The following is a 14,610-nucleotide window of genomic DNA, read 5'->3' as shown; positions in this document are numbered from 1 at the left end:
ATCAGATGAGTTTCTGTTTGCAACCGAACTTTCTTAATAACGTTTGCAGACAGCAGGAAAGTCCTCCTGCTCACCCTCTCTCATTACTCTCTGAGCAAAGGTGAACATAAGCTCGCCAGATCCCAGGACAGCCCTGCTCTACCCGTTCGCTGGGTCTGAGTATGGCTCTCACCCCTCTGGTCTCCTGGTCTGCAGGGTGGCTGGCACCATCAGCCTGCTGATGGCCAACCTGTGGTCGTCCTCACCTTGCAAGGTTGTCTCCTACTTTGGTTTGCTTTGCCTGAGCCATGCTTTTTTCTAGCACAATGGCAGGGAATTATCTGTCACCAACATGCTTTTAAATATGAGATGTTCCCTTGCTTTGATAAATAGCCCACATTTGAAGCTTATGTATATTTTTTGTGTAATTATGTATATCTTGCCACACAAGTGCCACACAGGTGGCAAAATATAGATTCTTTTTAAAAATGTATATTTTAATCTACTTGAAAGGCAGAGAGAGAACGTCCATCTGCTGGTCCACTCCCCAAATGCCCACAATAGCCAGGACTGGACTGGGCCAAAGCCAGGAGCTGGGAACTCCATCTGGGTCTCCCACATGGGTGTCAGGGACCTCAGTACTCGGGACATCATCTGCTGCCTTCCTGGCACAGTAGCACAGAGCTGGATCAGAGGTAGGGGAGCTGGGCATCACACTGGCACCCAGTATGGGATGTAGTATCCCAAGTGTTAGCTTAGTCCACGGCACCACAATGCCAACCCCAACACACAAGTAATTTCTTTAGGCCAATCTTCCCCACAATATTTTGAAGCGACCCTTTGCAAATTCATTGAAAATTTCACTTTTAGCTCTTTTGACTTTCAGGTGCTCAACTTCTCCCCGTGTAATCTCTGCTACCATTCACGAAAATGTTGAATCCGGTGAGTAGATCATAGCACACGAAGGCAGGTAACGGGGAGGGAGGAGAAGAGAGCTGGGGTCCCGTGGTGTTGCCCAGGACCACGCCCCGAGGCTGATTCTGTTAGACAGAGCGTGTCCAGGCAGTGCCTTCCAGAAGAGCACAGCCCCACGTCTGAACACGATCCACATCTCACACCACAGCAGGACAATACCCAGACTCAGGTTCCATAGTTTTCAATCACTGACCAAATTCTGGGAACCACACTTCAGCATATTTCACAGATTTTATGTATTTATCTTATTATTTTCTTGAAAACATCACCAGCATCACCACTACCACCACCACCATCACCACCATTGCCGTCACTACTGCCATCACCATTATCACCACTGTTGTCATCACTACCAACTCCATCACCACCATCATCATCAACATTCTCACTTGGACTGAGAGGGTCAGAAGATGACATGACTTGCCCAAGTTCACACACCCAGTACATGGCGTTAAACAGCAAGATTTGAACCCAGCTCCTCCACTCTGTGGCTTGTGGTCTCTGCCCATTCTCTTGGAGCTCGGGTGGCTGACGAGCATCACGTTCATCCCCAGGCAGCCCTGTGGTGCTCTTCTTCTCGCTGGGTTTCCATCCAGGCTGATGATTCTCCTGTTCCCTGAAGGAAGCTGCTGAAGTTCCACTACAGCATCAGGAAAATGTCTAAGGGGGCCGCGCTGTGGCGCAGCAGGTTAAAGCCCTGGCCTGAAATGCCGGCATCCCTTATGGGCGCTGGTTCTAGTCCCAGCTGCTCTACTTCCAATCCAGCTCTCTGCTATGGCCTGGGAAAGCAGCAGAGGATGGCCCAAGTGCTTGGGCCCCTGCACCTGCATGGGAGACCCAGAAGAAGCTCCTGGCTCCTGGCTTCAGATCGGCACAGCTCCGTCCATTGCAGCCATCTGGGGAGTGAACCAGCGGATGGAAGACCTCTCTCTCTGTCTCTACCTCTCTATAACTCTGTCTTTCAAATAAAAAAATCTAAAAAAAAGAAAAGAAAAGAAAACGTCTAAGTAAAAGCCTCTGCCCAGTGACCCAGTGGTTCCACTCCCACAGACATAATCCAAAGAAATGGAGGACAGGTGTTCGAACAGACGCCCACACACAAACCCTGAGAGCGGCACTGTTCACAACAGCCGGAAGATGAGAATGACCCAGTGTCCGCTGACCGATCGGAGGATAAACAGAATGCGGTCCATCCACGTGGTGGAGTATTATACAGCCCTAGAGAGGGGTGAATCCCTATAGAGGGCGAGCCTTGGAAACCTTACATGAATGAGAGAAGCTGGACACAGAAGGCCACGTAGTGTGCAAGTCCACTCACAAAATCCAGAGCAGGCGAATCCCTGGGCTCAGAAAGCAGATTAGTGGTCACCAGGGGCCGAGGAAAGGGGCATGGGCCGTGACTGCCTTGTGAATACAGGGTTTGGTTTTGGGGTAAAGAAAGTGTCTGGAGCAGAAGTGATGGGTGCACAGCGTTGTAGACATAACAAACGCCGCAGGTGCGCAGTTGTGTGTGTTGCGTATTTTACCACAGTGCACAAGGTCCCTGCCCCCATCTCTGCAGAGTCAGGACAGGGACTTCCAGAACAGTACTTGGGGGCTTAACCCCGTCCCTGCTGGTGGCTTCTTCAGAGCTACCCACAAAGAAACCATCTTTCTCCCTGACCTTTAGCCTCGGGCATCTCCTATCCAGGTCCTAGATCCCAAATCACTGTGTAGCTTGCAACCCTCAGCCTGGGCCGTGACACTTTACCTCGAGGAGATGCCCTGTGGGGAATACTGTTCACGCTTGAACTTGGACCAGTATTTTAAAAATCCATCTCGATTTGCTGTCTGCTGTGCCATTAGGGAAATGTGCTGTTTATGTGAAGTTTAAAATTTCTCTTTTTCCCTGATCCGCACAGCACAAAGACCGGCTGGAGCGAAGGATTGTCGGCTCGACCAACCGCTGGCGCATCCCCAAGGAGCCCTTCTGCGGGGACCTGCTGGCGCTGTCCCAGATGTGCAAAGCTGTGGGCATCGACTTTGATGATATTATGAAGAACCCAGACAGGTAAAGAACCAAAGGCCGTGGCAGGGAATGGCGTTCCTGGGGGCAGGGGCCTGGCGTTGGCCCCTCTGGCTGTGTGGCCTGGCGTTGGCCCCTCTGGCTGCGTGGGCCTGGCGTTGGCCCCTCTAGCTGCGTGGGCTGTCTGAAGCACATCTTCAAGGAAGGCTCCCGCCGGGGCATGGACATGGTCAGAAGTGACCAGTTCTTGTGACAGCTTCTGCGGGTGGTGACAACAGTCCATGGAGAAACTCAGGAGGCTTTTTTCTACTGGGAATTGGAGCCCTAACAGGAGTCTATATTTAGCCTCCAGGGACCAGCTGATTTCCTGGCCAACCAACTCAGCCATGGCCCAGTGTTCGAGCCCCTCTCCAAATGCCCATTTCTGCTCAATCATTCGAGGCCCTCTCAACGCTAAAGCGTGCCGAGTCACAGGCTAGACCATTGCTTCCCCGTGTCAGGGGCTCTCCCCGTCACTTCCCCAGGGGACACTGAGCTGGCCCCACAGCAGAAGGTCACTTTGTTTCCAGGTGTTTTGGACCTGACTTGATGCCTCTGCCCTGCCCAGGCCACAGGGGTATCTGTGACCTCATGGTCACAGGCTGTGCCCCTGCAGCCCCATCGGGCCCAGGGGAGCCCCTTGCTTGATGCTTGCTGAACAAGTGGCGAAATCCTCCCTCCCTAGAGCCACTGGCCACCACTGCTCTGGTGCCCAGTTCCTCAGGGCCAGGGCCAGGCTGGGGAAGAAGGCACTGTGTCTGGGCCTGGGAATAGAGCAAAGTGACCGCATACTGATGGTGAAGCAGGGGTGAAGTTCTCCAGGGTTGGTTGTGGAATCGCTGAGATAAGCTGGGGGTGGGTGCAGAAACCGGAGAAGACTGGCAGGTGGTCAGGTCGTTAGGACTGCTCGAAGCAGCCCATCAGAGCTGGCATCCCCTCTCTACCACCTGCTGGCTCTGTGCCCTCTAGCTACCAGCTAAGCCTCGTTAAGCCTCAGTTTCCCGTCTGTGCAATGGTTGAGCATTAAGTCGGACGGGATATTGAAAATGCTGAGCCCTGTTCCTGGCTAACAGCCGGTGCTCCATAGCGAGTGCTGTTACCTGCATCCCCTGAGCAGCGGTTTTGGTCATCGATTCCCGGGGAGGTTAACGTGCGCTCTGCCAGCCAACAACTGTGTGCTTCACTTTGCTTCTTAGCACCTTCCCCGGAGCGAAGCACCTTGCCTCCAACACCGCAGCTGCAGGGAACCTGTCTGGATGTTGTCTTCCTGGGGGTAGCTCTGCAAATGTGCCCGTCTCCATTGTGGCGCAGGGCAACCGGGAGTCACAGGCAGCTGACACCAGGAGCGACTGGGCAGGTCGCTGCTCCAAACTCGGTTCCACAATGGCACCCGGGCTTTGCTCCAGGAGCCTCTCCTCCTCTCTCTGAGATGGTGGAATAGCCTGGGCCTCTCCTCCTCCTTCTGAGAGAGTGGGCTAGCCTGGGCGTATGCTTACCATGGAATCAGCAGCAGCAAGAGGCCAAGCTCAGTTGCATAGGCACCTTCTAAACCTGCCAAGTCACATCCATGTGCCACTAGCCAAGACAAGTCACTCGGCCAAATTCGACTTTGCAGCCCTGAGAGCAAAGGTGTGGACACAGAGAGGGGGGAGGGCCGGGGCCACTGGGGCAGCATGGGAGGGACCTGCTTTCTCTGAGAAACACAAGATTGTGTTTCCTTTATATTATCAATCGGGACTCATCCCATGTGATTTTAAGAAACCTCTTGAACACAAAAAACTTTATTTATATTTTACTTTTTAAAAATATTTACTTAGTTATTTGAAAGTCAGAGAAGGAGAGGCAGAGAGAGAGAGAGAGGTCTTCCATCCACTGGATCACTCCCCAGTTGGCTGCAACGCCTGGAGCTGCACCGAGCCAGGAGCTTCTTCCAGGTCTCCCATGCGGGTGCAGGGGCCCAAGGAGCTGGGCCATCTTCTATTGCTTTCCCAGGCCATAGCAGGGAGCTAGATAGGTAGTGGAGCAGCCAGGACTCGAACTGATGCCCATATGGGATGCTGACACTGGAGGTGGCACCTTTACCCGCTACGCCACAGCGCCAGCCCCCTGTATTTTACTTTGACAGATAAGATAAATTATTTCATTTAGGTAATAACAGAGGAGTCTTATTCCTGGTAACGCACTGTCCCTCTGGACATCAGGGGATGCTCAGAGACAGCCCAGGGTTGCTGTGGGTCTGGATTTGTTCCATTCCACGCCCACCCCTGTATCCCCAGGCCCTGCTCAAGGCTCTGCGCCGGCCTTGTAGGTGATGCTGCCGCTTCTCCCACCAGGGGGCGCTGTCCGCCTTGACTGGAGCAGACCTACCTGTATCAGTTCAGGGAAGGGTTGCTCTCCGTTGAAAGCGGCAGAGACTTTCACTACTACAACTAAAACAGCTGCGAGGAGCTTGTTAGGAGGGAGAAGGTTTCATCTTGGAGGCTCACAGTCCGAAGTCAGGTGCCCCCAGTGGACGGTATCTGACGAATTAGAGTGTGTGCAGAGGGTAGACCATGAGACAAGCCAGGGAGCAGAGGGGCGGGAGCACACCATCCCCTCCCCTCTGTATGGGCTCTCCTTGTAAGTGCGTCGAGAGTCCGTCCCAGGCCACCACCCAGGCAACCTCACCCAACACAGTCTCTCCCCAAGGCCCACACTGGGATCTCAGAACTGGATAAAGCCTCCATTAACGTTGAGCAGTTAACCAATAACATAAAACTTTGGGGAGGAAGTGCCTGCATGAGTTGGGGAAGACAAATCCTGTTCACACCGCAATGGATCCCGCCAGGCCTGGGGCCCAGAGTGTGGTCTGAGAGAGCAAATGCTAACTTCTTTCCCAGCTACCCTGGAGGCTGTATCCCTCCCTGATCCTCAACCAGGACACTGCCTGAGGTTTTCTCCCATCCTGCCTGCAGCACAGGTTCATTTTGAGGTGGTCCCGCAGAGAGGTGAGGGTGTCAAGAAGGGACCCCTAGACGTCTGGACAGAGAGCAGGACTGGCGATAGGCTCCATGCTATAGCAGGAACACCAGGGCACGTGTGGACCGCACACACGCTCAGAGCAGGGATGCCGGCCAGCTGCTCTCGCCCTCCTCCTGACACCCGACAGCCGCCACGTGAGAACGTGGTCCAAGGTCACGTGGCGGAAAGTGGAAAGACTGGGATCTGGCCCCAAGCCTGTGGCTCTCCTCAGTTGGTCAAACAGAACTTCTGCATGTTCAAGGCATCAAGCCAAAGCCCTTGGATAGCTTACCCCAGGAAGCCCGTATGTCCCCAGAGATGCAGGGGGTGCCCCCTTCCCTCCCTCCTTTCTCCAGCATAGGCCACGACTTGGGGCGGGGAGCCCCCCAACAGCTCATTCCCCGCTACTTTATCTCAGGCCGTTTTGTCCCAAACAGCAAAGAGAACAGCTCCTTGATGCTGTTTATCCTGTTTTCCCAATGGTCCTAAAGAGAGCCCTGGCCCCGGAGTCTGCTGAGCTGCGTGGTTCACCTTGATCGGCAGCCATCGGGAGGAGGACATGCAGTCACCTCTGTCGCCCGGCGTCGCTGAGCTCAGCCGATGACCGTGCTGTTTGTGTGGGCGTTGCCCCATCTTTTCCAAAGTCCTTGCTCCATTTTGAGCTCACGGTCTGAACCCTTGACCCTGCCCAGCTCTTCCCAGAAGTGTCACCCAAGCAGGCAGGGGGTTGAGGGAGGGAGCGGGGGTGGCTTGGGTCAGGTCCACATCTCCCGTTGAGCAAACACACCCAGCTCCCTGCGCCTTCCTGGGGCTGAGTCACTTGTAGCCATCCTCACCCCTCGCAAAGGGCAGCACATAGTCAGTATTATTCGGGACACAGGCTCCGCCCCTCCCAAGCTGTCTGCATGTACTGTGGCCCCGAGGGCTGCCGGGATCCTTGGCATCTGGTGTGGCAAAGTCGACACCAGGTTACCCAGACCTGTTGGAGCCGCCAGGTTGGCTCTCTTGGGACGACTGTCCAAGCTGTGAATATGAGATTCAGTTTAATTTCCTCGCGCACCAGGACGAGTGCATCGCGCTGTGGGAAAGCCTCTTATCTCCTTGTCAACCGGTCATGCCATGGGTGTCTACTGAGCCCCGGCCCCCACGTGGCTCAGGCTTGGGGGTGGGGGGCAGCAGGGGATGCACAAGTCAACGGACAGCCATAAGATGCTTCAGGGGGAGTTTTAATGGGGGTCGCCCCACGGTGGGCAGGGGAAGGGCCACTGGCCCAGGCTCCCCAGGGAAAGCCACAGCTCAGCTTATTCTGAAAGATGCGTGGGAGCTCTCTAGGGCAGAGACCAGGAGGACAGCGTTTAGGCAGACAGAGGCGTGAGTCCAAAAGTTTGGCGGCGGCAGCCTGAGGTTGGACTGATGAAGACGGTGCAGGGGGAGCCCTGAGCGGGAGGCAGCAGAGACCAGCAGGAGCCTGGGTCCTTCACAAGCTCTGGGGAGACACGGGAGGATCCTCAGTGGGAGAGAGGCGAGGCCAGATTTGCCTTTTGTATGGGGCGTGCACCCAGAGGGAGCAGGGCTAATGGCACGGTGACCGGGCAGTGACTGGGGAGAGGGGATGAAGGGCGAGCAATCAGGCAGAGACGGAGGGCATCAAAAGTATTTGCCCGGTGTAGGCGAGTGACCAGATGTCACCATGCCAGACCATGCTCAGTGGGACACAGATGGGTGGGCAGCTGAAGACTGGTGGTGTCTTCGCCACCAGGGATCCAGGAGGAGGGGCGGGGCAGGGGGTGGGGGTCCGGGTAGATCCTGAGTTTAGCTTTTGGACCTGCTGAGACTGGGGACTCTGTGACTCTAAACAAAATTCTTGCTGTGCTTATGGCCCAGAAATGAGCAGAACCTTCTATTCTGTTCTCCAGCAGGTATGTGTGTCTACTCCATGCTGTTGGTTTTTTTTGTTTGTTTGTTTTTGACAGGCAGAATTAGACAGTGAGAGAGAGACAGAGAGAAAGGTCTTCCTTTTTCCGTTGGTTCACCCCCCTAATGGCTGCTACAGCCGGCGCGCTGCGCTGATCCGAAACCAGGAGCCAGGTGCTCCCTCCTGGTCTCTCATGGAGATGCAGGGCCCAGTACTTGGGCCATCCTCCACTGCCTTCCTGGGCCAGAGCAGAGAGCTGGACTGGAAGACCAGCGACCAGGAAAGAATCCGGCACCCGGACTGGGACTAGAACCCGGGGTGCCGGCACCACAGGTGGAGGATTAGCCTAGTGAGCCACAGCGCCAGCCCCCATGCTGTTGTTTTAAATGCTCACCAAAGGAGGTGTCATTCAGACAGCCTGCAAACAGGGGCCATGCGGTGAGCTAGTCATGCTCCCACTGTCTATCAAATCAGCAAAGGCTGACCCCCAAAGGGTGAGCTGTGATGGGGCTCATGAAGGGGGCTTCTGGCCACTTGTGCTAGAGTGATGCTCAGCGCAGTGGGTGAGAAAGGTCGTTAACACCTCATTTTTTGTTTGTGTTTTCCCTTGAGGTTATGCTTTTCTCAAATTCAGAATTTTTTCACTGAGAATTGCAAGAACAAGTCCATCCAGAACAGGGAGCCAGGTGAGTTTTGGTCACCCATGGATGAAACCAGAATGTTTCTGATTTTGGGGTATCTTCGTGGTCTTCATGGAAGGAAGCCAGCCCCTCGGTGGGTCACTCGCCTGGAAGTTGCAGTTCTCACCCATTGTAAATAGGTAACTGTTTGCCAAATTCACAGGGGGTGAAACCCAGCCTTGCAGACACATTTTCATGTGCTAATGTCAGTGAGTAGCCTTTGCATTGGAGCACCCGGGCCCAGGAAGCTGTCCTCTGTCCCCTTTGGGCGCTAAGCCCTCACGATGCTGACATCCACATCTGTGCCTGTCCAAGGGGACTTTTCTGAGGTAGGACCGAGCCTCACGATTGGTCCGTCCAGCTGGAAAATGGGGGAGTCCTGTGAGGAGTCTGCCCGGGCCAACCCCACCCGCCTCGGGCTGTCTGAAGTCGGCGTCCACCCTCTTCCCCAGGGAGGCCGGGGGAGTCTCACCTGTCAGCTCGGCTGACAGTAGTCCGAGGCTCCCCAGGGGACACGTGGCAATGTCTGGGGACATCTGTGCTTGTCACAGCCGGGGAGTGGGGCGCTCCAGGCACCTTCCAGAAGACAGAGGCCAGGGGTGCTGCTATACAAGCCCAGCTGCGGAGCGCTCAGCTCCAGTACTGAGGCTGAGAGGCGCTGTGATGGAGGGAGGGAGACAGGAGGAAGTTCCCCACCAGCATCCCTGCTCTTCCATGCCTGTGGCTGGGGGGCAGCCCACTCACCTCTGAGCTCCGCAGCTCTGCTGAGTGCATGGCTCCCATGCACCTGTAAGAGCCTGCACCAGAGCCCTGGAGCCCACTCTTCATCGCTCTGTTCCTGAATGCCTCAGGGAGCCGCTCGCCCATATCCCCTGCTGGATAGCCACAACCGAACCAGGGAGCGGGGGGGGGGGGGGGGGGGCCTGGGGGCGGGGACCTCATCCAGCAGCCACTCAGCACTGCTCTTTCCCCAGATGTGGTCCTCGAGTGCATGGGCTCCAAGTGGGATCTCCATCGGTCCCAGCTTTTCCAGTCGGAGACCTTGACCAAGCTTTACTTGGCGGCCCTGGCCCAAGGCGCTGGAAGCTCCGTGAAGGACATGGAGAGGATTCTGCAAGGTATGGGGCCTGTCGCCTGACCTGAGATGTGGCACCTGCCTCCTAACCCCCGACACGTGGTGCCTGTCACCTCACCCCCGAGACATGGCACCTGCCTCCTAACCCCCGACACGTGGTGCCTGTCGCCTAACCCCCGAGACATGGCACCTGCCTCCTAACCCCCGACACGTGGTGCCTGTCACCTCACCCCCGAGACGTGGTGCCTGTCGCCTAACCCCCGAGACATGGCACCTGCCTCCTAACCCCCGACACGTGGTGCCTGTCACCTCACCCCCGAGACGTGGCACCTGCCTCATGAACCCCGAGATGTGGCGCCTGCCTCCTGACCTTGAGACATGGTGCCTGTTGCCTGACCCCCGAGACATGGTACTTGTCGCCTGACCTTGAGACATGGCGCCTGCCTCCTGACCCCGAGACGTAGTACCTGCCTCCTGACCCCCAAGACATGGCGCCTGTCGCTTGACCCCGAGACGTGGCGCTCAGTTCCCTGCTTGGACACCTTGATCACTCTGGTGGTGGAGGGTAAGGCTCACCACGTGACCCAACCTTGACTTCCTTAGCTATGAAATGGGAAAGTCGTTCTTACCACGCAGCCTTGACACCCGGGAAGGTCGGAAGTTCTACAACAGCAGCTCTCCTTAAACACAAACCAACAACCTTGGGTTCGGAAAACCTCAGAGGTCAAATTATTCCTTTCCTGCCCAATTTTGGGGTTTTACCTGCCCTGTGGGTGATGTGGAACTTCTATCTTCTGCTTACTCCGACTTGAGAACCCTCCCTCCTTCCTTCAGGAGATGTTGTGTGCTTAGCTTAAGCTGGGCCTTGTGCAAGGAGCCAGTCAGGGGATGGGGGGGGACAGACAAGCAGAGCCAGTAGCACAGAAGCCCGAGGGATGGCCTGAGCGTGCTGGTGCTGTCGGCCACCTCCTGCTGCCTGCGCCTTGCCAGGCACCATGTGCACTGTCTGGTTTTCTCCCTGCGTGGGGGTGACGGGTAGCCTGTGGCGTGCACAAAGTGACCCTGCAGGTGTGCCGGGGAGGAGAATGACAGCCGGCCCTCAGCAGGTGCGGGATGACCATTTGCTGAGTGAGAGCCTGAATGGTGCCCAGCGCTCGGGGCTGGCGAGGGGAGCCCGAGGAGCAGGGGTCTCTGTCGTCGCCTTGCTCTCCGGTCTTTGCGGTTGGGAAGTGAGACGTGTTTTTGGCTCCCACTCGTGTCTGTTTCCATTACCCGGGGTCTTGAGCTTGCGATGATGGGATCCAAGCTTCCAGCCCACTCCTCCCTAGCGGCAGTGTATGCCGTGCACCTGCCTGGTAGCTCACACCCTGCAGACACGGGGTGTGACGACAGCCACAGTGCCTCTAGTCTGCCGGAAGAATAAAAGCTAGAGGTGGGTGGGGGTGCTGCCTTGCACGAGGGGTCACTTGAGCTAAGGGGACAGTGAGCAGAGGAGCGGGAAGGGTCTGGGGCTGTGGCCTCTGTGCCCAAGGTGCACAGCGGTGAGTGGGCGGGGCCCCGTCTGCCCTTCCTCAGTGGCAGCCCCCACAGTGTGCAGACCTATGCATGGCGAGGTGTCACGAGCCGCTGGGCGGTGCCCCAGTCCCTCGTTCGTCCTCAGCCCACCCACCTCATGCCTGACCTGCCCCGGTGACAGGTGCAGGAACGGCCAAGGCCCACTCCCTACCCTCAAACTGCTCACGGCCTCTTGAGAGACGGGAGCCGGGGGGTGGGAATGAGTGCTGGGAATAAATAGCTACAATATTTATTAATTAGTTAATTTTAAGGTTATAGATCAGTGAGCATCTGTTTCCCAGTTTTGACGGCACATGGTGGCCATATAAGATTAGCAGGGGAAGCTGGGCAGAGGTCCACAGAACTCTCAGTATTATTGTTGCAACTTCCATAAGTATTACACTGTTTCAAAATAAATAATTATTTTTAAAATGCATCCACCAGAGAAGCTGAGTAGCAAGAAGGAGTTGTGTGGAGGGCCGTTCGAGCCTCTGACATTCCCCTGGCTGTGGCCGCCCCGCCGTCCATACGGCCTTACCTGGTTTCCTTTGCCAGATCAGTTGCCCAGGAAGATCAAAGAGAGGTCCCCGATGAAGAGGATGACCATTTACCTGAAGATCAATGACCCAGCCGTCACTAGAGTCGGTAACATATTTGCCTTCATGTTCTGAGAGTGTCTTTGAACCAACGGTCCTCTCACATTTAAAAACGAACAAACAAAACACAAATAAGTGATGCACAGTGTCCGGTGCTCCCTTAGCGAAGATGCCAGAACAGTGCACAGAGAGAAGGGACACGAGGGCTGGCCACTGGGCAGGGGCACGAGGGGTGTGCAAGTGGCGGGAAGCTGAGGAGGCTTCTCAGATCCAGTGACAATGGAGCCGCACATTCCAGGGTCACACCAGCCAGGGAAGCCCTCAGGTCCACCCTTGCTCCTGGCCAGCATCTGACCCTCTGCCCCCTGCCCAGGAGCCCTGCTGGCTTCCCCAGGGCGCTCCTGGGGCTCACCTCCCCACCCCTTTCAGGAACAGACTTGTGCGTGAATGCAGTGTGCATGACATCCTGTGACAGCGTGGGCTTAGGAGCCGCTGCGTCAGGAAGCGACCGGCCTCAGCCAGCGTCCTCTGAGCACTCTGTGGCAGCTGCACAGCTCTGCGTGGGGACCACAGAGGACTTGGGAAAAGCTCAGCCCCTCTGGGCCCTCGCCAGGGCAGTCCAGCCCCTGAACTATCAAACTGCCCTGGCTTTTTCCAGGGTCTTTGACTGTTTTTCAAGTATTAGATGAAATAGAAAATCTGCTCAAAGCTACTTATGTGTAGGTGTCAGAGAAAAAACACACCTATTTGCCCACTGCCCACTGTCCCATTCCTGCACAGGCTACAGACCCCAGGTTAGGAGAGGACCCCAAGGCGGAGACTCAGGACAGGGACAAAGGGGCATTCGTTCAGCAGGAGCTCAGCTGGCTTCGGCTTCATCTCAAGTCCTGTGGCAGGGCTGGAAGCCGGCTCATCACAGCCTGGGTGCTGTCTACACAGCGTCTCTGGCCACCCACGGTGTCTCTGCAGCAGGAGTGGGGGCTGAGGGTGGTGTCCAGGTGTGCAGAGCCCCAGCTGACCACTGTCTCCGCTGCTGCCTGTCCAGCCTTTGCCACGGCTCTGAAGCACCTGTACCTGAGCGAGGTGGAGATCGACTTGAACGACGTGCTGGGGGTGCTGGCTTCCGCTCACATCCTCCAGTTCAGCCACCTGTTTCAAAGGTAAGGAGACGGGGAGGGGCCTGGGCCAGCACTGGGCAAAACCAGGAGGGCTCTTCCTGGCCCACGGCACAGAATGTCTCTCTCCGCTTGGCTGAGACACTGGGATCCCTTTGAGCTAAGCACAGCTTTGAACTTGAAAAGGATTCGAGGCCGTGATCCACACAAGCATGTTCTCAGCGCATCGTGGAGCAGCGCCCTCTTTGCAGTAACCAGCAGTGTGCCCCTGTAGCCACAGGACTCGGCTCCCAGAAATGGCATGCAAGTGGGGACACCTTTACCACTGCGGGAGGTTTAGCAGGTGCACAAAGTGACTTCCAGGCAGCCCTCCTACCAGGCTGGCCTACCGATTTCACTGCTTTTCATCTTTGGCTAACAATTCCTCTCTCCACAGAGTACACGCATAGCAATTGGCCATGGGGAGGAAGACGACTTTCCCCCTCTGTCCGTTCTCTTCCCCCACTTCTTTCGGACATGACAGTGTTTCTGTCGTTGCATGTGGCCATTGCAGATCACCGGGGAGAGAGGAAAACACAAAGATCAAAGTCAACATTGATTGCAACCACGCCTGCTCATTTGGAGACACAGCCTTTCTCCCGGGCATTCAGACCCGGGCTGTCCTGGGGGATTCCATCCTGGGGGACCTGGAGGCAGCCAAGGTGGGCTGGTACCAGATGGGAAAGCATCCTCATCCCAACCAGAGTTACCTGGGCCCTGGACAGCTGGAGAGCTTGTGGGTGCGGACATCATGAGGGAGTGATGGTCTCTGAGCCTCTGCCTGTGTCCAGGCAGCCACGGCAGTACTCTGAGAGGGCGAAGAATCTCCAGTGCCACTGATCTCTGCCTGCAGAGTCAAGAGCAACCCAGAGCCCAAGAGGAGGGTCAGGGCCCAGCCCTGCAGTAAGCTGCCCCTTTCGCCATGAACCTCCATGGTTGCCCCTGTAAAACTGAGCTCATAGCATTTGTCCTGTCCCCTTCCCGGGACGCCGCTGGGCACTCAGGGTGTTGGCACCAGGGGCTTTGAGATGGAGCACTGGCTAGTTAGCTGCTCTTCCAGCTCTTAGCAGGGATCCCCTCCATCCATCCGCCCGGCCGCTGTAGGGGGCAGGACTGAAACAGAAGCTTGGAGGGCTGTGTATCTTGCACCAGGCTTCACCACTTCCAAGTAGAGAGGGCAGGACTTGAGCGAGGTCCAGGAGCCCCAGAACCTGCACCCCAACCCTGTGGTCTCTGCTTTGCTCAGATGAGATGGTCACGTTGTCTCTTGCTCCGCCTGCACAAAGGCCAGGTTGATGGTGTGGTTGGCGAGGGTTGGGTGTGGGGGAGGGGTGCCAGGGGCTGGAGGAGACCCTAGAGGTCGTCTCAGCTGAGCTCCCACTCATGACAAAATTGTCCAGATGGCCACTGAGGTCTGAACCGTGCATCCACCATGTCTGGATGAGCAGGCCTGGGCCTGCCGGAGGCTGATGGGCCCAGGCCCAGGTCTGCAGATAACCGGCCTGCCAGCAGCCCCAGGCCCACAGCCTCCACGATGTGGGAATTGGGTCATGTGGGTCACCTCCTGTCCCAGGCCCCTCAGCCTTGTATGCATACCAAAGGCCTCGCCTGGGGCCTGGCACGATAAGCCTGTCCTTA

At 56.4% G+C, this 14,610-nt stretch overlaps 1 protein-coding gene across 1 annotated transcript in view; it reads left to right on the top strand.

The window, feature by feature from the left end:
• Window positions 1-909: 909 nt before the first annotated feature.
• The window catches only part of BTBD16 (BTB domain containing 16), a 44,832-nt gene continuing 31,131 nt past the window's right edge, over window positions 910-14,610 (top strand). Inside the window, exons 1-6 of the mRNA XM_062215182.1 lie at window positions 910-921; window positions 2,856-3,004; window positions 8,526-8,599; window positions 9,568-9,711; window positions 11,778-11,867; window positions 12,864-12,978. Coding sequence (XP_062071166.1) covers window positions 910-921; window positions 2,856-3,004; window positions 8,526-8,599; window positions 9,568-9,711; window positions 11,778-11,867; window positions 12,864-12,978 — 584 coding nt within the window. The remainder of the gene's footprint in view (window positions 922-2,855; window positions 3,005-8,525; window positions 8,600-9,567; window positions 9,712-11,777; window positions 11,868-12,863; window positions 12,979-14,610) is intronic.

This window comes from Lepus europaeus, chromosome 17 (assembly GCF_033115175.1).
Source record: "Lepus europaeus isolate LE1 chromosome 17, mLepTim1.pri, whole genome shotgun sequence".
Classification (NCBI taxonomy): Eukaryota; Metazoa; Chordata; class Mammalia; order Lagomorpha; family Leporidae; genus Lepus; species Lepus europaeus.
The sequence above is the reverse complement of the archived record's forward strand: the minus strand, read 5'-3'. Positions and strand labels throughout refer to the sequence as shown.